General features: G+C 43.9%; 1 protein-coding gene and 1 non-coding gene across 8 annotated transcripts in view; both read right to left on the bottom strand.

The window, feature by feature from the left end:
- The window catches only part of LOC144121606 (rab5 GDP/GTP exchange factor-like), a 116,423-nt gene that overhangs the window by 21,426 nt on the left and 68,592 nt on the right, over positions 1-26,405 (bottom strand). For 3 of the 7 annotated variants that reach the window (XM_077654907.1, XM_077654910.1, XM_077654909.1), the window contains exon 2: positions 17,467-17,731. In XM_077654907.1, the coding sequence (XP_077511033.1) occupies positions 17,467-17,657 (191 nt within the window). In that variant the 5' untranslated portion in view covers positions 17,658-17,731. Of the gene's footprint in view, positions 1-9,956; positions 10,299-17,466; positions 17,732-19,259; positions 19,374-19,803; positions 20,030-20,856; positions 21,004-26,405 lie in introns of those variants that run through there. The other 4 variants (XM_077654905.1, XM_077654908.1, XM_077654906.1 and 1 more) reach the window with 4 other exon arrangements.
- On the bottom strand, positions 21,603-21,705 carry LOC144122298 (U6 spliceosomal RNA). The gene has a single exon (XR_013312896.1). It is a non-coding gene; the product is annotated as a U6 spliceosomal RNA (small nuclear RNA).

The following is a 26,405-nucleotide window of genomic DNA, read 5'->3' as shown; positions in this document are numbered from 1 at the left end:
ACTTCCAACCTAAAGCCACACCCTCCAGAGGGAGGGACACCTGCGGAAACCTCGGGAAGCCTGTACTGAAATCTCATCGCTCTGGTATTTTCCCGTTCCATTTCCATCTAAATGGCCCAGCTGTGACGGAGTGTCAAGCCTCCTACAGCCAACATTGGAGAATATGAATCCGAACTGCAAATTTGTTTTGAATTATGCAGATTTTGAATTAACGAGAGCACTTTTAATACACTCAGTGTTGATGTGGCCAAAAGCCCCAGTTAAAATTAAGTGAGTTCATAATAACTAGAGTCCACTCTATGATGTGCTCGGCAACGAAATGCTAAAGCTGCACAGCCACTAGAGTAGGTAATAATGAATGTGTACCTGTAGCTGTAATTGTAGGGCAGCACCAGCAGCAAAGCAGCCAAACAGCAACAAAAGCTAACAAGGAAGTGGAATGTACAGGTGCGGCCATAACATTATGGAGCATGCTTCGACATTTAAAATGTTCTCACATGTTCCGTGGTGAAAATATGATGGTTTCTTGCGTCGATATGCAAGTGCACTAGTGATATATGCTAGCATTTGTAAAAAGTTATTCCTAATTTTGGCTGGGTGGGATGTGAGAAAAGTTTGATTGCCGAAGCATGCTCCATATTACTATGGCCGGGACTGTACAAGAACTATGCTGTCCAATTCCTTGCTATAACTCATTTTTTTTCTGCTCTGTTCTGCCATAAATGTGCAGCAAAATTCTCAGTTCTGCTGCAGATTCTTAAATGCATCTGCTGCAGAGTCTGAAATGCAAACGCACTTTGGAAAGACAGTTTTTGGGTAGATAACGAAGGACCTTAAAAATAAAGCACTGCACAATATATACACCGTAGCTTGCACAGAAATCTTGACAAGATAAAGAAGATGGTTTGGTTTGTGGAGGTTTAACATCCCACAGCGACTCAGGCAATAAGGGACGCCGCAGTGAAGGGCTCTGGAAATTTCGATCACCTGGGGTTTTTTAATGTGCACTGACATCGCACAGCACACTGGCCTCTAGAATTTTGCCTCCATCGAAATTCGACCGCCGCATCCGGGACTGAACCCGTGTCTTTCGGGCCAGCAGCCGAGAGCCGAGCCACCGCGGCAGCACAACTTAAAGAAGAGAAAAGCAGGGGGAGGGGTGAGCTAGGCGTGTGCAGATGGTTCCAATCCTATCTTGCCGAAGAAATGTTAATGTGAGGGAGCAAGGTTGATGCAGAATGTACACTGCCACATAGGGCACATGACACTGCTTTTGACCATACCCCGAAGGACAGTATTCCACTCACATTGACAAGGCAAAAAAAAAAAAAGAGAAAAACCAAATGACCTTCTTGGGAATACGAAAGTTTTGAAAACAGTTTCTTAAAATTGCTCACAGGTTGAGTATAGATACTGTATGTTACTGTAGATGCTTGAAGCAATGGTTTGCATATTGCAAGACCGTTCTTAATGTAAGTAAAACATCTGCTCACTTCGTACCGTGTGAACAACTTCAATACGAATGAAGCTGCAGCCAGATACAACTATACTTTGAGCAAGACAGAAAAATTTTGCAAGTGACATGACAATGGATTGTGAGGCAGCTGACATAACTTGGAACCGCTGCCCTGATGGGAGAACTGCAGCTTGAAAACTTCCGCAACAGTGTAAGTGTACAGAGCAGACTTCTTCCTGGAAGCCACATTCCCTAGTAAGCCGAACAGTCACTTCACTTCCCGTAACCGCAATGCTAACAAAATCTGGCCAACACGAACCATCAATTTGTGCACCCTGGTTAAGACAAGCTTGTGCTATGTCATACCAACAGGCATTACACAGCAGACTAGCTCTTGTCGCTGTGATGCATTCCACATTGAAAGAGTGCAATGTAGAGGCGAACAACATGACAAGTCAAGGGCATTATAGCACCGTTTCGCAAATGCAGAGATTATTCCTACCTGACAAAGAGCACCTGCGATGTGCAGGTGACGCTGCTTGACATGCAATTACACACATACAGCTCTTTAAAACGTAACAGTGATTTTTTCAGAAGCATGAAGGTTGCGAGCAATCTGTAGTAAACAGATATTCTCTGTGCGACAAAAGAGCGAGTGTCGCAGAAAAAGGGGTAATACCCACGACAACTACGCAGCTGATTGCAGGAGTAACGTGTGATTTCTGAAAATGCTCTTCTTTCGGAGTGCTCAATAAATGCTTCTAGGTTAATTCCTCCCAATTTAAACTCGCCTAATTTCTGGTTTATTAACAGCACCTATGTGCTCTCGCAGAACCTGGCCTGTGGTGAATTTCTGGTACGCTTTAACACATCTTTGAATAGACTGAAATTGAGTTTGTTGGTAATGCTCTATTCAGTGTATATAACAGGATTTCTTTCTAATTCCACGGGCTCACCACCATTGTCCCATACCTGTTTGCCTTAAAATGAGCCTCTGTACAAAGCATTTGCTGAAATACAACAAATATCCACAAGTAACCTCTATGCTTTTGTGACCACAAAAACAGCACAAAAAGAAAACAAAAAGGAAGCGGTACCACCAGACAGCTGAAATAAAACTGTCTGTACGAGTTGAAATACTACCTGCAAAAATTAACGCTTTTGCTTACAAAGAGCCAAGTTGCTTAGTGCACTATATTTATTGACTTCTGCACTACTCTCCATGCTATGAAGTTACCTTAGACTGCACCCAAGCTGAGACGAAAAAATCTGAGCATTATTGCTCGCCTTCTTCTGCTTGGCACACGGATGGCCAGATCGAGAGAATGGTCCCATGATTACTTGCGGTGGGTGGTGTAGCAGAACCAAATGCTCGGATTCTCAGTGTTTGCAAATTCAACAGTACAAACCCTGAGCATGAGCCTCTAGAGCCTTTTCACAAAAGAGCAAATAATTACTCTCTGCAAATGTGCTCCAACCGAAGTGAGTATCTTGTGACTTCCATTATGAGGAAGGAAAAATCAGTAAACAGATCATCAACAAGCTGTATAAAATATATTTGCCCGGATATTACTGTCTCTCAAACCGACATACGCAAATTAAAATCAAATGCAAAACTGCAACCACATGAACGCTGCTTCCACCTCCCCCCACCTTCCCGAGTTGCAAAAAGCATGTACAAGCCTTATAACTGGCAATCAATTTATATACTTTTTAAAAACCAGGAAAGCCATCACTATAAACACTAGTGTCATTACCCACATTCATGCTTTCAACCACAGCATTCCCTGAAAGATAAAAAAATAAACCCTAAGAATTAGCACATGATACTCATGGCATGTATCACTGCTACTTACTGTATCTATATTTTTACTATTGCGCACTTAACGTCCCAAAGCGCCTCAGCCTATGAGGGACGCCATAGTGAAGGACTCCGGAAATTTCTACCACCAGGGGCTCTTTAACGTGCACAGACATCACGACTAGTGCAGTGCAATTTTAGCTACCCGACGCAAAAATGGTTGATGGCAATTCCCCTGGCATTCCTCCTGTCAAGCTCATCTTTTACGACGACACCGACGATGCTGGGCTGTTGTACAGATGCCAAAATTTTTGCTCGCATGTTTTCTGCTTTCAAATGATGCGTTAGGCATTAGTATACATGAATCACTCCGTGGTACCCTCTACGACTGCTAAATAATTTATAACTGAATTTCTTCTCGATGCTATTTCAGTTTCAGTTTCATCAACAGAATCATGGCTGTGATGTGCAAGAAGTATTTAAGGTCAAGTGAGGCATAATAAAAAAAAACTGCGGTATAAATGCTGACACAGACAAGCCTTGTTATAACGAATCAGTTTATAATAAAATAATGAATATAACGAAGGAATGACGATTTCACTTGCAAGCTCGGTCAATACAAGCTATAACAAAGCTACAGCTATAATGCAGTAATCGCTCGGCACCTTCAACTTTGTTGTAACCAGGTTCAACTGTACTATATAGTTTTAGCTGACCACAACGCTTAAGCCAGTCTGATTCAAAAGCTGGAATGATAACAAACGACGTATCAGCAATCATATATTGCAGTTTTTCATGCTTTACGTGACCTAAACTCTTCTTACAAGTCACAGCTATCATGCGGTTGATGAAACCGAAACCAAAACAGCATGAGAAAAAAAGTGAATTATAAATTATTTAGCGGTCATATGTGAATACCACATGGTGATCCATGCAAGAGATGAAACCATGGAATTAAAATTCGGTGTTTATAGTCCTTCAAAAAAATTAGAAGACTTTGGAGTAGCTGAACAGAGACATTTGCTTTTAAGGCCTGATCATATATATTGTTGCTCACTTTATGCCAGAAAGGTTCTTATATTCATGCAACTCTTGCATGCACTACGCAAAATGCTAAACAAAAACAAGACAATGCTGGTCCATAACTAGAAAATAATAAACAATACTAACAAAGTGAAATTTGTGCAAAAGAAAGCTAAAGCGCAAAAAGAAGAAAGAGAAAAGAGGACTTTCTGACAGTGCACAAGAGTGCAGAAAAATCTGGGCAGAAATGAGTGTTGCCAGAAGCAAGTATTCAATTAAATTTAACTGATTCGAGAAATCTAAGCACGAGTGAGTGCGGCTAAAATGAACAGAATTGGGCACACAAGCTATGCAGAACAAGCCACCTAGGACACAAGACTAGTGGCTAGAATAATATGCAGAACAACGAATTAACTGCCACACAATACGTGGTACAAGGCAGTGCATGACAAGCTGCTTGAGCTGTGCCAGCCAATCAGCATGTGAATAATGAGAAAGTTATCTGCATGCCTCCACACCAGGTGAGAGGAAGGTACTGCCTTCTTTTAAGTCCTAGACCTACTTCAAATGATGGATTTTAAAAGCTGGGCACAACACAACAGAGCAGGGTAAAATGCATCCGGCTTTGCAGGCTGAGGGTAAAGGCCCAGGCCTACGCCATCTGTGCCGGCATGGAAGAAGAAAAAAAGAGAAAAGAGGAAGAAACCAAAGCTAAAATGAAATCTACACGTGCAATAAGACTAGCAGCAACAGACGCCGAGGCATGTCCTGTCTGTCGATGCTTCGACGTGGCGGATAACTGAAAGCCCCTGAGCCTTGTTACGGCATTCTGACGTCAATGAAAGCACTTAGATCAAACGTCACTGATGCCCACTTTCCCTCAAATTTGCCTTTCTTTCAACGCTGGACTTCTGATCCTCTTCCCATGCTTGTCTCTGGCTGATACTAACAACTGATATGTGTAATCATTCATAGTTAAATTTTTCTCCCCATCTCCATCAAAATACTCAACTGTTCGCTCTAAGCATGCCATTATTCATTATGCTTGTTTACTTGCTCTGTCAGAGCAAAATGCCTAAAAAACAAAAACCCAAAATGAGAGCCCTATAAAGTATACCGCGTACACATTTATAACATTCGGCACATCCACACTTGACAAGTCCGTGATAACGTTTAAAGCCGAGTTGCCTGTGCCATCGAAAGTTGAAGTGCAGGTTGGTTAAGGGGGGATGTGGCAATGATGACTATTTTGTTGTTTATGTCTGAATTGTCATTATTTATTTATTTATATTTTAAAATACTGCCGCTCTCAGCCAAGAGCCTAGCAGAAGGGTATGAACAATGACTTCATGTTCGCATACAAGTATACGTGTGAGTGACACAAATAACGGAGTTATTTTACAATACTGCCGCTCTCAGCCGAGAGCATAGCAGAAATTATGGATAGAAAATGTAACTTTTTTGTAATTTTTCAGAAGTGAACTTTATTTGATGCTAGCTGTTACAGTTGCTGAACAATCACAGTTCCAGGTGTATTGAATAACTAAAAGTGAGCAATTTTTCTGTCAGTATGTTCATAAACTTCTGCTCTGATTCGCAAAGCTATTAGTTTTTTCTTCTGGATGTCCAGTACTCATGAAACTAAAACACACTCCAGCATGCACATTTAAATGACACTTTCTTTACAAAAATAACACAAAAAATCATTGCAGGTATATAAAAATAAATGATAGCTTTATTGCACACCTCAACATTTCAGGATTGATGCGCAATAACAGGATCATTCTATTGTCATGTGTTACGAAATGCCGAAAAGATGAGTGATTGCAATCAATGAATAAAAGGAAGCTCATAAAATCAACCTTGATCCTTTGTAAGACAGTGGGACACACGTTTCCCCACTTGCTTCAAGTGCCAGCAAACAAACATCGATGCACCTACATACCACATTTTTGCATGCTAAATACAACTATCAAACGAGCCATTCAGCATGTTTTTTTTATCTTTCAGTAATAGGCCTCCTTGGCGTTGTGCTATTATAAGTGCAGGTGTACAGTTGGATGCAACCCATTTTGACAAGAAAAAAATACTGTTCACCTTTGGAGACTTTTCCATCAGTCATGTGGCAATTATTCTTGAAGCAATTTTCAATTACAATGCAACTTCCCTTGTACATCGAAAACACTGAGGTACAGATACATACCACATTTGAGGTCTTTTTACAAATCATTAGTGAAAGCTCTGATCTCTCGTCTTTACAGCGACACAAAGGTGGCAGTGCTCCGTTGTCAGAAGGGCACGGAATTTTCAGTGTGCTCAGGCCATTAGATGCACAGTTCGCTCACAATTTCCAGCAACCAGACATCAAAAAACTGCCATTTTCTAAGTTCGTACTACATACACTGTTATAATTTTTTGTTACGAGACAAATGAAGACCTGAGGATTATGAAAAGAAAAGAAAAAAACATTCAGACATCGAAAGTTCTGACCAACTGGCCATTTTTCAATGTGGTGTATTTGGGATCTTGCTTGGTTAGGTCCGCACGTGATGTTCTCTTTGTACATACCATTCAACTTTATATTTTCTGCGAAACAGATATCGCCCATTTTAGCGTGGTGGCCACAAAAATGGGGACACTTAAGTGTTCCTACTCTTTCACACATGACACACAATGCCAGGAGCTTCCTCTTCTGACTAAAGTCTTCTGACTACATAAACGGTGAAGAGGTCTGAGGATGCTGAAAGCCCTACCGGACGTATGCACATTTCAGTGTTACTGGCATCTTCCAAAACGTTACAAAACGACAGCTTGTATTTCAGACGTTTACTGTCACTGAACACTATCCTGTACAAGCCCGAAAAATTGTGCCTTAGCAGTAAAAATAGCTTCACCGTTCTCAGCAGCTTGTACGTACTTCTTTTATAAATATAAAGCATATCATGTTTTCACACTTTAAGAAGAAAAGTTTCATTGCTTATGGGTGCTATTAATAACCATAAAGACAAGACACTTACAAGAAAAGCAAAACCCTTTCTTTAGAAGCCAGATGTTTTTGCACAATAGAAACAACTACAGGTGCCTATAAAGGCAAACGGAACAGCTATTTACGTTAACAGTTGGTACACGTAATCAAAAAGCCCAGTACAACAACTCACATCATCGTTTTGAGTGGTTCTACACAGGCAAACTAAATTGCATATGAGTATTCAAGCCTATCAATTTAACCAGAGTACTCCCGTTGGTCATCCAAATTTGAACGTGGCTTGCGGCACTCGCGTCAACTACTCTTGGATGACTGTACACCTTTTGTCTACCCTCACGCAGTTTTTTTTTTTATATTCTTAAATGTGATAGAACAGAATGTTACCATTCCTTGGACTAATAGCCAAAGCTAGTTGATCTGATTGAGCAAAAAGAGCATACGCTAACAAAAGTTTTACATTAAATACAGAATGGCTATATCGCACACACCACAATGTTGTGACACAAAGCTGAGAGGGACCCAGTGTTAAACTAGATGGCCAATATTCATTACGTGTTTACTGATCAGAAATGGTAGCCAGTATAAGCACACTTACAAGTGAAGCAAACATGGGAAAGTGTTTAAAACACGGCATACAGGAAGTTAAATTTGCTGTAACTTGTGCAAAAATATTCTTTCTTTGATAAACTATGCCTCTAGCAAATCTCGGGCAGATTAGGTGCCCATTTGCAAAACTGACATGCTGGTAGGTAGATTCTTTACTGCCAACTCATATTTTCTCACTCCCATATACAAATGATTGATTCTCTGGTTCTTTCTGGTCAATAAACTCAGCTGAAAGTAGCGCGTGTCCTCTTTGATTTTTGTTGTCTTTTTATCACAATAAAAACAACTTTACGGACACAAAGTTGTATCAGAAGACCCCCTGGCATGATATACTGGTAAGCGTACCTGCTTCAGAACATTCAGTCAGCAAAAAAAGTGACCGCTATGCGAAATTCATGTTATAGCTTTGCTGCTGTCACGTATGAAAAAACACCTATTCTTGAGTGAAAAGTTGCAGTTTGCGCTGTCCACACCTCTGCCACAGGCATGGCAGCAACCCTTGCACATTGCTTCATGGGCCTGAACGTCTCGAAGCAACTCAGGCTAAGAGAGACGCTGTAGCGAAGGGATCTGGATAATTTCTAGCACTTTAACAAGCACAGACTTCGCACGGTATAAGAGCCTCTAACATTTCGCCTCCATCGAACAATGCAAAAAAGTTCTTCTTTGTTCTCCTCTGCAGATATATTTATGTAATCGCAACACTAAGCTGACAGGGCATAATTTCTCTCCAGCAATGAAAAAGGCAAACACATTTCACCCTTTAACCTTGGAGACACGTGTACGTTAGATTTCATCACTCCTAAGCTCGATGAATACCGAGAACTACGTATCCATATTCAATGAAACAATTTAACAAACGATTTAGCAGCGAATCTTCTTACAGCATAAACACCTTTTCCTGTTTCACAATTTATGCGGTTTCTTCCAGGAGGACAAGAAGACACAAAATGTTAACAAAGATTAGAAAGCAATCCTCCAAGAAAGGAGATCTTTAATCTTCCAAGATGAGCACAACTGAAGTTAAGCAAAACAAGTAAGGAAACATGCAAAACTATCAGAGCCAAAAAAAAAAAAAGGCTTCACCGAACACAGAGCCAGCTTCTTTGAAATATACAGAGCAAAAGCGGAGCAGATCTGTGCTTGTGAAAAAGAAAAAAAAAGCAGGAAAATGCATACATAGAGAAATTCCAAGAAGACGAATGGGAATTCTGGAAAGCTGAAGGAATTAAGAGACCACGTGGCTGTTAACAGACACATCTTAATTAACAATCCTTCAAAAACAACGGACACCCCTTAATAAACAATCCTTCACAGACAATCATTTGCTGACTGTGGCAGCACCTTATTCATTAAAATGGCCTAACTGCTACAGTAGACAACCATAAAGGCTGTTCCAGCATGTAGATGAGTGCCACAGTTATTCCCCCTCCTGCCACACATACAGACAGAAGACTAGCAGTAGGATGAAAGCAAGTTTCACCTCTTTAAGTGAAGTGTTCTCAGGCCGCATGGAAAGAATTCTTCATTTGTTTACGTTTTGTCGCACAAAAATAATTTTTATATTGGCGATGATGAGTTCCCCCATCTGACATGAGGCTGCTTTTTTGTGCATAAACTAGAAAAGCACGATCACTAATTGTGCCATTCACAAATCAAAACAGAAAGGTGCCACATCTGAGAAAGCCCAAACAAAGAAGACAAGACAACAGTCTCAGTGACCGAGCTACTTGAGGAATCAAAACACAGCACCACACCACCTCCACGTCAACATTAGTAAACTGGTCGATGGATTTTCATGCGTCAAATGAGCACAGCAGTCCGCGAGGCGCACCATAGTAGAAGGCGCCCAATTAATTCCAACCGCGTGCGGTTATTTGATGTGCACCAAAATATCAGCACGCACTGCCATTTCTTTCTGTTCTGAGGACCAGTGTCTCCTCTCAATGAACGAAACATACAACACTGCTATCTTCATAAGATTAAGGTATAAACCACTCAATGATAAAAAAAAGAATCTTTTCAATTTTTTTTTCTTTCAGACCAAACCTTTATGTGATCAGACAAGCACAAAGGGCACTCACCACGAAGAAAACGAGTAGCCTCCTCGGACCTCCGCACCGTCATCCACTAGCCCAACAGACGCCAGCTTGGCATCACCACCAAACACAACGGGAGAAGAAAAGAGGCCCTTCAAAGCCGTGCGCATCGAACGAGAAAAAGCCCGACGATGACAGCTCACAGCGACGCGACTTCACACACCCGTGCGTCTCATCCGTCTACAGGCATGCCCGTCTGCGACGGCCGTCTAAATCCACGACAGGCTGGTAGCTGAACAATACAAGCAGCGCCGCCGGCTTTCTGCACTGAAATCGCACTGCCTCAATGCCGCAGCAAAGCCCCCCCAATTCCACGAAGCCAACCCATAACTGCAGCCGTATGCTTTATGCACAACAAGCGACAGGTGGTGTGCTCTGGAAAGAGAGAGAGAGAGTGAAAAAAAAAGGAGAGAAGAGAAGGCAAATGGAGGGGAGAGGAGGACGGAGGCACTTGTAACATGCTGTTGCTAGGACAGCTTTGCTAGCAGCTGTTGCATCACGACGGCAGCAGCTGCTATGGCTCTTGTCGCCGGCTCTTCGAGACATTTTAAGAGCTCGGTGGCATGTGCAAAGATACTGGTAAAGCAAGCCACGAAGATAGAAAGTGCACCTTGACACTTTCCCTTGAGGACAGAGGTACTACAGAAGAAGAATGTGAGGAGATGGCAGAGGCATTCTACATCCCCACAGGACGTGGGCTGTGCCACTGAGTCTCCCTGTACCCTCTTAGCATGCGCCTTTTGCAAGTTGTGACTAATCACTCCTCATTAGCGCGATGCCAGCATTTCACTGACCTGTCCTTCACTACTTGTTACGCTAGCTGATCAATTCAAAAACTGAACAAGGGTAGCTATGCTGGGTATGCAAATTGAAGAGAAAAACTAAATGGTGAGGGCTATAAGCAATAGCCAGGGATTAAATGGTTTTGAAGGAAACGCGGCGTACAAAGCCAAACCTGCTCCAAAGATAATAAAATGCATCCACTCACAATACATGCCATGTGAGTCAAAACAATGGGTCTATCTATCATGAGAGCTCTAGCCTGCTATACCTAGCGGCACAGGCAAGGCAATTTTATTTTTGTTCTTTTTAATGCCTCATCATAAATTTCTGTCATGAGAGCAGTGAAGATCAGGGGCGTTCTTGAACACAGAAGTCGGAAGGCTCTAAACAAACAATGCACTGTCCCTTACTGGGCACGAGGGACCAGCCAAAGGCTGAACAGTCTGAAGTGAGGCCAGACCGACCTAGAAGGCAACGCAAGACAAAGGCAGAAGAGCACATTCTACGAATGCTAAAAAGGCTCATCTATCTTAGCTTTTCCCAACAGCTTAGGCACAAAACAGATGCCGAGCCAAGGATACACGACAAGCAACTTGTTGTCGAGAGACAACCTGACGCAATGGAGCTTGAATGTTGCACCTGTGGCATTTCACCCTGGCCTTTTAGGCAAGATTGTGCAAAACCAAGAACCAGTGTTGGGGTCAGTTCAAAAAATGTTCGCTCACATGTTTGCCTGTGGCCACACTGATGACGATCGTCCCTGATAACACTGAGCGCAGGATCAGAACAGATTTGATCAAACACTGCCCTGAACCATGGCAGAACATTCAATTTAATACCATACTTTCCTCTCCCCTTGCAATTTTTATCACTCCAGAGGCCAGTGAATGCAGGCACTACGTCTACCTGTCACTGCCTTTCCTGTTTACAGACTGAATCCAAGCAAAAACTCATAAAAACAGTTCACTGCACTGGAAATGTGTGGACACCGACAATGTGCTCATGCCTGTTAGGTTCGCAGCTGCATATTTTATAGCCGAGCATCCACAGTCATCCAACCTGCGGGGGAGGCGAACATGAAACAAAAGCGACAGGCTGTGAAGGCACGGGGAACTGGCTTTCTGCAAGCAGTGATGGCTGCCTTACTGTCGCCACATCATGACCTCTCACCGCGCCTGCAGCACAGAAATGTGCTTCTTTGAAAGTGTACACCAGCTGACTCCATTGTCTCACTTTGTCCTCGCAGCCACCATGCATGCGCAAAGTCAGCAAAACAGGACATGAACAAAGTGTCATGCTTCAACAGTATGGGCATAAAAGCAGCACAGGATGCCTCCGCAAACCTCAGTTGCCAAGCCACGCCAACAAAAAGCCATGCGGCAATACTAAACATTCAAAGGCAAGCAAGAATGGCTAGAAATGCAGCTGCTCTGGCATGCCTGCGTGTTTACTAAGCAACTGACTCAGAAGCGTCAATGTGCCAGCTGCTTTGTGGATGCTCTTTCCAATATAAACATCCCCACATGCTTAGTTGAACAACTAGTCCTGACAGGTTCAGCAGATAGAGTCATCGATAAAGTTAACCACACCAAATTATGATTGTGCACATATATACCCAACCACATGCTGCACTGGATACATTAGTTACTTCCCAGGCATCCCAGAACAAGCAAAGGTGAGGATGCGTTCAGTTCTTTATTTTTTTTTCTTCCCATCGGCTGACCAGCTTTGAGCCTTGAGCCCCCGCTCAAAAAAAGCTTCCAAAGTCACCGATATTACTTCCTTAAACTAGTGATTGAAAGTATACAAGGAACCCGGTGTAACTAAATGGTACACTACAACACATTATTGAAGATGAAACACAGAAAGAAGTCACCATGCACTGTCTTTGAAAATGAACTGCCCAAGAAAAAGAGCACTTCACATAAAAAAATATCCACATGTCGTGATTAAGGAAAATGTGTGGGCACCTGCAGTTTCTGTGTGTAGCACAAGCATACACATGGACCATGGACAGATAAACGCGCCTTTCCAAACTTTCACTTCCAAACTTCTCATCAATTGTTCAAAAATTATGACCGCTGTACTTTTTTTTTTACCTGCAAACAAATTTCATGCTCTCGTAATTTTTGGCTCATCGGAGACCAATTACTAAGGCTCACAATTCCAACTCTACATTAAAATAACCAAGAATTTCCTCTGTGAATTCCCCCTCACACTAGGGACATATGAGCAAAACTGCAACCCTCTTACAATATTGCATCTCCCGATTTCTTTCATTTTTCTCTGGCAAACACTACGCACTAGTGACTGAAAGCTGGTCGTAAAAAATGAACTGAGCCAGAGCGGCTACAGTCACGCCACTGAGCAGAGAAATCGAAAAAGAGAAAATGCAGGTACGATGAAAGCAGCAAAGAAACCATAAATAAAAAAAGTACCACAAGCAATTTCAGTCACGAAGCAAAAATGCTCCGATACTGAGCTGCTACAGTGGAACTAATGACTGGATAGCAATGAAGCCAGCAATGCCTCCTGATGTGGCTGCAGTGCCTTTATAGGTCAAAGGTGACACAGGCACAAAGAGTCGAGGAGACGGAAGGGAGCAACAGACTAAAGTCAAGAGCAGCAATGCTAATCTTCTCGCTCGGCATGAGGCTCATGAACCTGAGGAAGAAGAGCTACATGTAGCAAGGTACGGAAAATGTCACACGAATAGCTATAAGCTGGCTCGAATGTCAAAAGCTGCACGTGCTCAAGAACAATAGAAACAAAAAAGAAAATATGTGCGCTTTGGCTAGACCTGGTGGCGCAGTACCATGGAGCACAACAAATTTCCCCGCTCACATGAGGAAAACGAAACCATCTTACAAAGTGGTCTGTTTACACAAGAAAGAAATCAGAGGGCTCAATCAAAACGAGTAAAGGTCGCAGCTTTAAGGACACCCACAACAATCCTGCCTGCTCCTTCTTTTGCATTTCTTTGATGGCCCTCACCATGCCTCAAGCTTTCAGTCGTGTCAGGAAGGCAATGGTTGTGTCAAAAAAGAACGCTGCCAGCGGCCAGTTGATGCCTTGTAAAAACAAGGCTGCAGAGAAATGTACCACAAAATGAGAATAAAAAAGGAGCCTCTGTTGACAGTGGCAAAAGAGCAGAGAAAGCTGCAGAGACAAAAAACAGAAGCTTCTACAAATAGTGCTTCAGCATACCCCAGATGACAAACAGCAGTTTCTTAACGTACTAGCTCAGGCTGCATGACGGAGATGTGAAAGTCTGCAAATGGCAAGCACCACATGTTGGCTCTAAAGCAACATTCTTTAAGGAGCACCGAGGAAACATTGAAGTTGGCCTGCACCAATAGACTATTGCTCTGCAATGACAAAGATGCTTCTTTCACCAAAAAAAGATTTTACTCGCTAGAAAAGATAAAAAAAAGAACTAAACACAGGTATTGCACGCAAACTGTGGTGCATCAAGACAGTTTTTTTTTTTCAGGTTCCCCCAAAACAGATCCCTGGCAGCTAGTTCATAATGGTGATCACGGAGCATTTTTCAGTCTTAATGTCATGAGTTTGATTCAAGGGGCACGAAAATTTTTAAGTCCAATTTTCTCAGCGACAAATGCGTCATTTCCTGGTAGACAAACATCAACGTAGCCAGAAAGCACCAAAAAATATTTTCACTAAGAACAAAATTAGATGGAGCTGTCCTTAGTGTCCCTTTGAACAGTCCTCAAAACTCACCCTCGAAGTCCCCTCTTTTCGGGATGGGACTCATTCTCTGAAACTCATAAGCTAACAGTGTATTATCTGAAGCCTCACAACTCGGGATCCTGCTCTGCCACAGCAATTTTTTAAACACATTCCTCTGCAATACCACTTGCAGGCTACCAGTAAGCAAAAAATAAATGAAAACGAAAACGAAGGTTCCATTACTTAAGCTCCTTACTCCTTAGTTACGAGCCTTGAAAAAGCTCCAGCTTTTTGAGTTGTTGAGCCTGCAAGTTATGGAAAATACTCGCAGAATGGCATGGGTAGGCTACGCCCTTGGTAGCTAGCATACTAATGGCACTAAGATAAACTGTGCACTTGCATCACCTCATCTCAACATGCAAGGCTCACCATTTGTCTGCCTGCTGACTGGGAATAGGCAAAAAGACCTGAACAGTCATCTTACAAAACTGCTTTGATGTGGCGATCCCTCATGGGTCAGTGACGACTTTTGGATCGATTGGCTATTTTATGCACGGGCTACGGTAAAATTACAGATATACTAACTCCAGAAAATTACAACTACACCACAAAGCACCATGTGCTGCCAGACCACTACTGTAGCATGAGCTCGAGAGGATGACTAATATCCTAATCAGCCGGACCAACTTCAGTGTCACTTGCAGTAAGTGCACTTTGCGTCAACACTAGTGTCACTTTGGGGATGCAATATGACATGGCAAAATGCCAATGTGTCAATTTCAATGACGGCCTGTAAACTAAATATACACCCAAAACTTCTAACAGCACTCACAAATTTCCAGACTAGATTTTTTTCATAAGCAAAAGGCTTTCAGATGACTTTATTTTTGCTAAAAATGCATTTTCATTAATAAACATTTATTGTTAATAATTTTGTAATAAATAATATCAGCAATATCATCAAGTCGAGAGAAATATGAAACATGCCCCGCACCAAGACGAAGAAAATGGCAGAATATGTCGTTTATGCTTACTTCGCTAATCATGAGCCTAGAAAATGCTTTTTAGCACCAAAATGTAATATATTTTGTAACACACAATGATCCTCACTTTCAGGTGCATTTGTTCTCATTTCCAAAGCTTCTCAAGAAAATGTGCTCTGTATAAAAAGCAGGAAACAATCAAAAGAAAACTCCCATAGTTAGACCTGCCACCTCAATGGCACTGCCTCTTTATGAATATACACCATGAAGTACTTCACAAGCACTCTTAAAATGTTGGAAAAGACATTTACATTTAACAGTATAGCGTCACAGAGATCGTGTCACAGAAAAACCGGCACCATCATCAGCGTCGCTGAGTGTGTGCGAAAAATCCATGAAAAATCTCCAGAGAAGTGACCTAGGGGGCAGATGAGCCAGCTAGGTCAGGTGACCTCATCGCGACATGCCCACCGGATTGTGAGCAAACTACCCGCAGTGGCAGGTGGCAGTTAAATTAATGGTTAGTCATGAGAGGTTGCTCGGGAAGAGCAACCTGTGTTGCACAAGCCCCACTAGTGGCAGTGCCTGCCATTGCAGGGCAGTGGCACATCACTTAACCACTGCGCCAGGAGTGGTGTGAGGACCTTCAGGATCTATGAATATTAAGCAGAGAAAGACCAATTTCGCATATACTATGGGCATTAACCCATTAACGCTATCGTGTCATGCCCTTAAGGCAGAGGTTGAGTGTGCCCTCCAATTTTTTTTCAGCATTCCGAGCTAGAAGTGCTGCAGCCACCTTTCTTGGTGTTGGTGTTGTGTTTTATGGCACATAGGCAACTGAGGCCATCATGCGCCAAGAACAAGGTATAGGAAAAGACTTTTGTTGAATATTATAGAAATGCAAGAATCATCCTTGCTCCAGCGGCCCTCAAACATTAATATTACCCAGTGAACACATGCAGCCACCTTTCTATTTGCCCATTTAGGCAGTGGCTGAGATGCTAAATTACATGTGGCTCGAAGATGCAAAATGAACATAACATGCTCGTTAAGAAAACTTAAAACTACCGTCTCTGAATAAAAGGTGGCACAGTGTGGTATATCGGGTTTAACATCCCAAAGCGTCGCTAAATAACGGTAATAAAAACTTGGGAGCCTCCTTAACCACAATCTTAAAAAAAAATGCGATAGCATTTAGGGTGTTTGCTATGGTGTCTACAAAGAGTGTCAATGTTCAAGCAATTGTCCCATCAAAACTACGGTTGCCATCGGTTCCATTGCCCTTATATGCTATGCATGAGTCATCAACTTTCAGAACCTTTCAGTACGTTCCATTGGATTATCATATGGCATCCATCCCACCAATCCAGTGTAATTCACCAATTAATCCACCTTAGCCCACCCACTAATCTACCCAAATCCACCCACTAATACAATTTAATCTACATATTAACCCCCACTAAGCCACCCTAATCCATTCTCTGGGGTGGGCCTACTTCCAAATTATGGGTGTCCTCAGATTTTCAAAATTGGGGGAGCCTTATGATTGGTCCACTGGTGATCATGAGGTGTTGATAATGTCACAATCCTCTCAACCAATCATGATACTTCATGACAGAGAAGCCGGAAATTTTTGTGAGATGACAACCTAAATGTGATCGCATTAATAATGTACTAATATGTGTCCCTTACTAAAAGAGAGGGAAAAGAAAAGGAATTCTGAGAATAATCATAAAGGCCCGAACAGCTAAGGGCCACTTGCCCTTTAGTGGCTGGGAAAACAGCTAACTCCTGTATGCTTGCTGCGCCTATTAGAGTGTTTACTTTTACTGTAAGACATCTGGCAACAACGCGTGTGTCTGGGTCTGTTTCACTCCTACTCTTAATCCAAAGAGCAGTGCAGTGAACTTGCATTCTGCACCACTAGGTGGCCCCCGTGCATGAGCACTGTGGTGCCTGTACCACCTCCTTAGGTCACGTTACCTGACCATTGCACATTCTTGAGCTACGCGAGAAGGAAACAGGCTGCCACTCACCGCCGTGCCGGCTGGGTTCCCAGTGGGCTGGCCGGAGATGCTGCCGCTGCCTGGGCTGCCTTAAGCTCCTTGTAGCACTGTGAGCAGTAGCCATCCCACTCTGGGTTCCCGTAGAAGCTGCATCCCTGGCGGCACTTTAGGTCGCGGTTCATCTCAAGCAGCAAGCTGCCCAATTTCTTGGACTCGGCCATGGCCGTCGCAGGCTTCGGGACGCACTCCACCAACACCACCACTCAACACTTTGGCACTAGCACGTCTCTCAGTCCTGTGCAAAAAGTGTAAAAGAAGAAGTGCGCTTATAAGTGTGACATGTCCCTAGTGTTGCACCCTACTCAAACAAAGCAGACACAGAAGCTTAGACAGAACGATAGTGCACAGAAATTTCCAAGAGAAGCATCTTCAAGTGACCTGGTACCTTCTCATCTAATTTAGCATTTAAAATGGGGCCACTGATGCTTGTGCAGGGGGACAAGAAACAGCAATCTGGAATGGAAGTTGGCTGGCACGGTGCTTCTTGGGCAGGAGAATGTTGCAGGTCCGTGACTAGAAAATAGTGTGCTCTCTACTCAGCAGATAGTTTTTTGCTTCTAGGTATAATTTCCTTCAGCATGCAATATTACTGGTATAAAACTGCTGCACAAGCCACATTTTTCCTAGATAAAACTAATATCACATGCGTCGAAAATTCTAGCTACAAGAAGCAATTGCACCTGTTCTGAAGTTCTGCAAATGCACTGCTTACTTTCACCAGAAATCATGTCACTAGCATGTACATTGCAATGTGCACATTACTAAATGAATACAGGGCAGACAAAGTAATCAAGAACAGCCTGGCAACATGCAGGATATAACAGATGTTTACAATCTGGATGAAGGGTGTCATGCACCACAACTCACTGTCATCTATCCTGCAAATTCTTGCTATCTAGCTGATAAGTATTGCATGAATGTATAAAATGCTATATTTCTACTTTAACCGATCTGCAATATAGCCCTGTCTGTGCAATACACATCTGTATGTACCACTGAAGCAGTTTAGAGATCAGTCCTTGTGCCATGCATACAAACAACTAATAAGGCTATCTAATGCACCATGGTATTGCATATTTGTCAGAGATGCCACAGAACTAAGAAAATTTTCTCATTTTTTTACAGAAAGTCATAAAACCTATGGAAAGCCAATTCCATCATTTCTTTTTGCACCCTTGTTACTCTATCTTTTTGTTCAACAAATTTAATAACAAAAACAAGCGATGTTGTCACTGTTAAGTATTTCTGTATTAAAAAAATTCACATGCGTTATCATTAAACAAAATATGACTGCAATAAAATGCACCACTGCATGGTGTATTCAATTGAACATCATGATTAAAAATATAGGCTATGACGGGTGCTAGAGTCAACGGCTCCAAATTTCTGGAGCACAAAATACGAAACCATAAATTAAGAATATGAATTGCATATGCAACATGATCGCTCACTGCACAAGACCAAATAGCAAAAAAAAAGTTTGAGTTAGAAATAACGTTTTATGCCTGTGCGTCTGTGCACATAACCTTCGCACCAAAAGCATCTATGGAATGTGACAAAGATAAATGCAATGCAAACCTAAACAATGCCTTCCCGTCTGAACAGTGCACAAACTGGCACGGAACATACTCTGGCCCATCTGACAGGTTCTGAATCAATAAAAGCTCACTGTTTGGCTGACAGCACTCGAAGTTTCGTAATGCAGAGTATTGATACGCATCGAAGCGAGTGATTCAACCAATGCAAGCCAACCAAATCCATACCTAAAGTGCTCGGCTGGAAAATCGATGCCGTGCACACGCAGAAAGAATATGACATGCAACGCCTTTACCCACCGAAGAACGCGCAACAACTGGGCAGGCAGACTGAAACTTGGATGTTTTAAAGAGAGAGAACTCCCTCATAGGTGCTGACGCTCAGCAAGGTTCCCTGTACTTCTTTCCTTCGCCGAGCTGATTGTATAATCACTCGTGACAAAGAGGAAGGGCGGAAGTGCAGCCACGCAACATCCTCGGAGGCGGCAGACTCGTGACCGGGGGCTTCCCCCGTCGAAGCCGCTTCGAGGAATCGGCAGCCTTGAAATGCGTCCAGCGCGGAAGGAAGTCAAACGCAGAGACAAGTCGCGACTCGGAAGAAGGGACCTTAACGCCGTTCTACGAGAAACTTAGCGCGCAGTGCTGCGAGAGATATTCGCGCAGCCCGGGGGTTCGGCGGAGGGTTTCGCAAAAGCACAAACGAAACCGGGAAGTCCAGCTGTGGAGACGAAACTTCGCCGACGCTATCGAAGACTTCGCGGCGTGAACTTACACGTCCTCCTCTCCCAAATGCGAGGCGTGTCTGTGGCTTATCGAGGGCGATAATGCAGGGGTGACAGCAACTCGCGGCGGCACATGCCCGAAAGGCGGAAGCCACGCAATTTCCTCGGGGCTGGCTCTCGTGACGAAGGGCTTCCCCCGCGCAGTGGCCAGCTCCTCACGTGGCGAGACCCAAGGACGCGCCGCTGTCGCGACCGGTCTGAGACGCAGCGGCTTCGGGGCTGGCTCAGGTGCGAAGCGCGAGCAGCGCGGCGCAACAAACAATGACGTAGGGGCGCGGCAGCAGCTGCGTTTCACCGGTGCGAGGCACGGCTCGGCTCAGAACCACGCCCAACGGAGTATACAAACAGGACACACTGTTCCACACGGAGCGCATAGATACAATGCAGCGTAAAGATCGGAGACACTCGACCAATCTGCCGGCAGTAAACACGTAACAGCAGCTTCAATTGTGCCTCGATCGATTCGCCTTGGGAAAAGACGCCGGCGGCCCTCCCTGGCTACGGGGAAACCCGTCTATTTAAATCGCACCGAAAGTATGCACACGTACTGTGCGACGCATGCCCGACGGCTACACGCGCCAGCCACATGTAGATTCCGACGGACAAACTAGGCCAGCGCAGCCGTAAATGTGCAACACGTGTTGCGCTGGGACGCACCTGTTGTTATTCAACGCCAAGCACGTTCCGGAAAATGCACACACCGACTGAGGCAGCAGCAGCTCCTGCGAAGCACTCCGCTCGCTGAGGTGCTCCCATGAAAACTGACGCATCTCGCGAAACCCAACGTTCCCTTGCGAAGGAAGGCGCATATACAGTACATACAAGCACGCCGTCATCAGGCATTGCGGATCGCACGATGGCGCGAACGATAGCTGTGGGCGTACAGGGATCGGTACAAGCCGGCGCTCTTAACGAAAGCGCTCAAGCGCAGTTTCGGAACGAAATGAAGTAAAGGCGAGGTGTCACTGAAGGAATGGTGAGCCGGGGCTGTAAACCTAATAAGGCAACACGTAAAGCAAGAAATAGCTAGTTTGGTGGATTACCTGCTGGGCGATGGCAGAGGCGACACCGATGACCATCGCTGCACGACAGCAAATCGGTTCCAATTAAAAGATAACAAGCGACAGAAAGAATGTAAGGCGACTGATTACTTATTCGGATTGGATTGGCTGGGCCTCGCTTCGCCGGCCTCCGTGAAACGAATCCATACAACCCTTGTTGCCAGGAAACTTTATTTTTGACGCCGTGTTAGACGAAGAATTCTCCCAGTCACGCGGACCTTATGATTCGTCAGTGCTTTTGTAGAATATGTCAAGCGCAGATAAAACGTTGGAATAGTGTATGCCATACTCATTTGCCAGGAACATTTCATACAGTAAAGCAAGCTTCGGAAATATATTCATATGCCAAGAACATTTCATACAGTAAAGCAAGCTTCGGAAATATATTCATTTGCCAGAAACATTTCATACAGTAAAGCAAGCTTCGGAAAGACGCTGATATACGAGCACGTGTACGGCCGTCTCTTCTGCAGGCAGAGCAAATTTCCGGTACTTGCACGCCTTTCGTGTGGCATTGCCACTAGTCTGCCCTTGCTCTATTTTACCTGATGTACCTTCTGTCTTATTTCCGGTGAACTACTTATGGAAGCTTTGCGTCGCGCGCTGCCTACCTCCCAACTGCCACACGACCTTCAACGACGCACTGTTTGCAGTTATCGTCACTTAATTTTAGTCACTGCAGAAGGAAATCAAAAGTAAAAAAGGGAAAGAAAAGCGCAAGTCATCTAGGTAGAGTGGAACGCTTCACGATTTTGCGTGTCATCCTTGCGCAGGGGCCATGCTAATCTTCTCTGTATCGTTCCAATTTTAGTATATGTACTTTGGAAGTAGAGTGGCCGCATTTGAGTCTCCATCAGGATGAAGTTTGTTTTCGCTAGTATGGACTGTCGGTATTGACACCACGAGAAAAAAGATCGAGATATATGGAAATCAAAACAAACTTGAACCAAAGTGTTATAATTTAGTCCTTTGAAGATCCCCATGTTGAAAAGGTAGAAATAGTGCTAGGTCTGTCTTCACTTCGAAAATAACTCTTTCTCGAGACTTTCGATCGTAGAGTTTTGTTGTCTTTCGATCGAGGTGTTTTGTTGTCCTTCGATCAAGAGCGTGTGCTTTGATCGATATATAATGTGGGCCAATTGATAAGACACCACATGGGATAAACAAGCGTACACTCGTGTTGTTTATTGACAACGCACGTGACAAAAGCTATGTTGCAAAAGGACTATATAGACCTTCCAAGTGGCGCAATAGGACTTTAGCTTCCAGGCGACGGCCGCGTTTCGATGGAGGCGAAACGCAAAGGCGCCCGTGTGCTGTGCGATGACAGTGGACGATAAAGATACCCAGATGGTCGAAATTATTCCGGAGCCATCCACTACGCCAACTCTTTGTTCCTTTCTTCTTGCACTCTCTCCCTTCCCTTACGGCGCGGTTCAGATGTCCGCCGAGATTTGAGACAGATACTGCGCCACTTCCTTTCCCCCCAAAACAATTTTTCGGCGCGGTTCGGGTGTGCATGTCAAGGGTCCCAGATTGTGCAAAGGCATTCACTTTTGTGAATTCATGACGTCTTAAACTCTGCAAATAAAATTTCGCGAGTCAAGCTGTAAATATCAGTTGTCAGAGACACTATGTCTATTATCACCATGTTTATGCGCATTGAATTAAGAGATTTGACAGAATCAATAGCCCCTTACACCCCAGCGATGTCACAGGGATTATTTCTGCAAAGTGCACCCCTAGGAAAAGACATGGGTGCTTTTAGTATAAAAATACCCTGAATGGTGAAATTGAGCCTGCATTCTGGGTGTTTTGGAGCCCCAATACTGTTAAATGTGTAAACCGGTTTACAGTGTACTGCTTTCGACAGTCTAAAAATTACCTTTATTTGTTTTATTTCACAAATCACGTTGCAGGTATAACCGTTTGTTTCCTCCCACGTATAAAGCCACACAATAGCAGGAAGAGAACACTCAATTCTAACGCGGCTTGTTGATTCGTAGAAGCAAAGGGTAACGTCTTCTGCATTGTGAAGGAGAATAAACTCAAGGTGGAAAATCGCAAGACGTATACACCGCAATAATATGAAACATATGGCACGACCGATAAGTGCGTACTGTGGAATATATATCGAGGTCACGATCGAGAAGATTGTGCGTTCTGCATTGTGCAAAAAAAAAAACAAAAAAAAACACATGGGCATACGAAAGCGTGAACGCCTATAATAACACGCTCGCAATCACTAACAGTTTCCTTGAATGATAGAAGCAGAGAAAGAGGCTAAAACACCGACCGAAATATGTTTTATTTGTGATGCTCGTCAGTATAACTTCTCTATCGTGCATGAGTGCTTTTGCGCACTTTTTTTGTACGCACATTTGCTTCAAGCTCGGAACGCATACGTGGTTCAGTGATATCAGAGTCATTCTGTACTGCTGAAGGACTATTGAAGGATTCCACCAGTACTATTGAAAAATGTCCGCTTCTTAGCATTCGGGCTGTGGTGTGTGTTGGTTCACTGTGCGCTCTTTCAGAAAGATAACATTGACTCCTGAACCTCTCATTTCGCTATTACAGCCAAATAATTGGTCCCCTCGAAATCATCTGCGCCGTGTTTGCTTCGAGCAGAAACTTTTTCATACATATCGGTAAATGCACAGCTGAAGAAACGAATTCGCATTTTACGTATGTGCTGTCGAACTCATGACGTCGTGCTTGACGTCACATAATGCCACGCCGTGATTAGGGCCGCTGCATGCTACGACACCACTGCGGTCCTTTCTGTTCATTACTCTTTTGATGCCCTTTGCGCATGGCCCCAAGGCTGCAAATTATTTCGTCTTATCACACTTTGGGTGTTCCTATTTCACAGAAACAATTTGCGAGGCACAACAAATGACATCTTCCACTTAAAAGCGCTCACACAGGCGTCGACAAGATATAAAAAAAAAGAGGGAGATTAGACGCATGATTTCCATTGTTCTGCGCTCCTAACTGTATACACGTCTGTGTGCGCGCGTTGTATATGCCAGATGTCACACCAACTAGCCCAAAGAAACGTTTTATAGACTAATTAACTTGCTCATCTCATTACCGTCGTCGCTCGACGAAGGGAAGAGAGCGTGGTAAGTGATCATGGGTGCCTATTGTTAAGAAAGCCCTCATTTCGGTGAAACCTGCACGTTTGACATTTTTAATAAGTGATCATCCATTTATTCTAAGATCATACACTGCAGCCCTTTTAGGATAGTATCATCTTACGTATATATACATACAGAGGCGGCGTCTGGTGTTGCACCATGATAACACTGTGCAGTGCTACATTGCGAGATGAAAGCGGACAACTATAGGTGCGCTTTCAAGTCCCTCTGCGCGTGCTTAACCCTTTGTATCCAAACGGCCGCACATATGGCCAACAAGTACGAGCAGATTACTACAGGAAGAGGAGTGAAACTTAAATACAGCACTCAAAACGCTGCCGCGCAAGCGCAGACGTGTAAGAAAATATTTGAGTGTTCTTCCACAACTTCACTTCTATGACTATTACAGTCACAGTTGCTGGTCAAACACGTGGCCGTCGGAATGCAAAGGGTTATATGGAGTCAGTGAATGAGTGTCTCGTGGTGATCGAAAACTAGCGCCAATTATAAGTGCTGCGTTTCACCGTGAGCACTACAAAAGATTCGATCCAACGCGTGGGTCTAACTAACACCACGCCGTGCAGCAGACGGTGCCAGCATATGTGAACGTCTGCGAGCGCTCTTTGAGCCCGTCGTTCCAAAGCGCGTTGTTTTCTACCGCTGCATATTCGAGTCACGTGGTCGGATGCGAGATCAGGAGAGGTGAACTGCACAGCACACGCTAAACCCAGCGAAGCTCGAGTTTCAGTTCCGTAAGGCCGCTTGCTGGAATATTTCGTGCAACATGAAGCCGAGCAAAACATCGGGAGCAAGTTCGCGTGCATTTGCTCATTCAGCTCCCTTTGGATTGAAGCCCGTGATGTCTACTCATCGAAGGAGAGAGTAACTGGAGTTGTTCACTCGGTCGCGGATACGCCACACGGGAACACGGCATTTCGGACTACCTTCAAGTAAAGGAACGCGGGGAGGTCAAGGGATCCTTTATGGGGTCCTCCAAGGGATCATGCCAAGGGTCATTAAGAAGCTCAGTTTCACACTACTTGGATCGAGCTCTTTACAGATGACACCAGGATCCTATCAAACGCTGGTTATGTGAAGTTTGCATAAATAAAAATGATCTTCAGTATCAGCACTATAATCGTATATACCTTCTGTTTACGCGGTACAGGATAAAGCTTAAGCCGTGTGAAAGGGTTACGTACACGACCTCCCGGGACCTGACTGCCGGAAGAAAATGATAAATTACACTCATCCACCTTTTCACAAAGCTTCGACTGTGCAAGTCTATCACCCAAGTTCAGATTTAAGCGTGGACTCCGGCACCGAAAAAGTCACTTGTATTTCTCGCGTTGCCGAACGTGGGCACCATGAACCAGAGCTCCATTGGCTTGGCAAATGGTAATAGTCAGCGGGAGCAGAGAGGGGCGCTCTGCTCCGGCTGTAAATTTAGCTTGTTATCGTGAGAAACCAGCCGCTGTCGGTGAAATAAAGCTGGGGACAAAAGGGCGATGCGCCCATTAAGGGCCGAGTTTGCCTGTTTCATCAGTCTCGTGTACTTCCGGCCCGCTGTCGGTACCCGTGAACAGTTTTTCTACTCCCCGTGATCTTTTTTTTATGTGAAGCTGAGGGCTCTCCCCAGTACTTCTTGACGCCCTAGTACTGGGTTAGAATACTTTACAAATTTCTCTCGCTTGCAGCAACAATGATCTCTCATTATATTCGAAGTTTTTTCCCGATAATTTCGACTCGTTCGCTCACACTTTATGTTCTGGCATACTGCTGGCCATTCTGCCAACATATGTGCTTACGCACCTGCACTGCTTCCCTTAACGACAGGTGATGCATGGTGCAGACCTTTGACAAAGGCGCAATGCCAGAACGGTGTTAGAAAAGTTGCGCGCGCAATATATCTTTGCCAGCGATGACTTTTCTCTTGTGAATGGAACAGAGTTCTCAGACAAGCTGCTTAGTAGTTCTTTAGTATTAACTATAATGTGCAAAATATACCACACTGACTGCAATCTTTCACCACACTGAAGCACTCATATTGGCTGTAAGAGAGTTTCACTGCCTGCGTGACATGGTTGCATGCTCACTGTACAGATCGATCCATTTTGAAGCTGGGCCGCCGCGGAGTAGACAGGAAAGACAAACCGCATTGGACGCCAGCGATATATGCCGCTAATCGGTAATTGGACTCTTTTATCGATGGTTCGATCTCTCTGTGATAACTTTCCTGTTTGCTCGCGGTAATTAACCAGAGACACGGTTAGCGCGGAAGACTGGAAGCGACGCTATCTTGAAAGCAGAAAGGTGGTGGTAGTAGTGGTTTTATTAAAAATAGTAGTAAAAAGGAAGGAAAAGATTTTTGCTAGCCCCGGCATCTGC

The sequence above is a fragment of the Amblyomma americanum genome, chromosome 2 (assembly GCF_052857255.1).
Source record: "Amblyomma americanum isolate KBUSLIRL-KWMA chromosome 2, ASM5285725v1, whole genome shotgun sequence".
In the NCBI taxonomy this organism is placed as follows: Eukaryota; Metazoa; Arthropoda; class Arachnida; order Ixodida; family Ixodidae; genus Amblyomma; species Amblyomma americanum.
The sequence above is the reverse complement of the archived record's forward strand: the minus strand, read 5'-3'. Positions and strand labels throughout refer to the sequence as shown.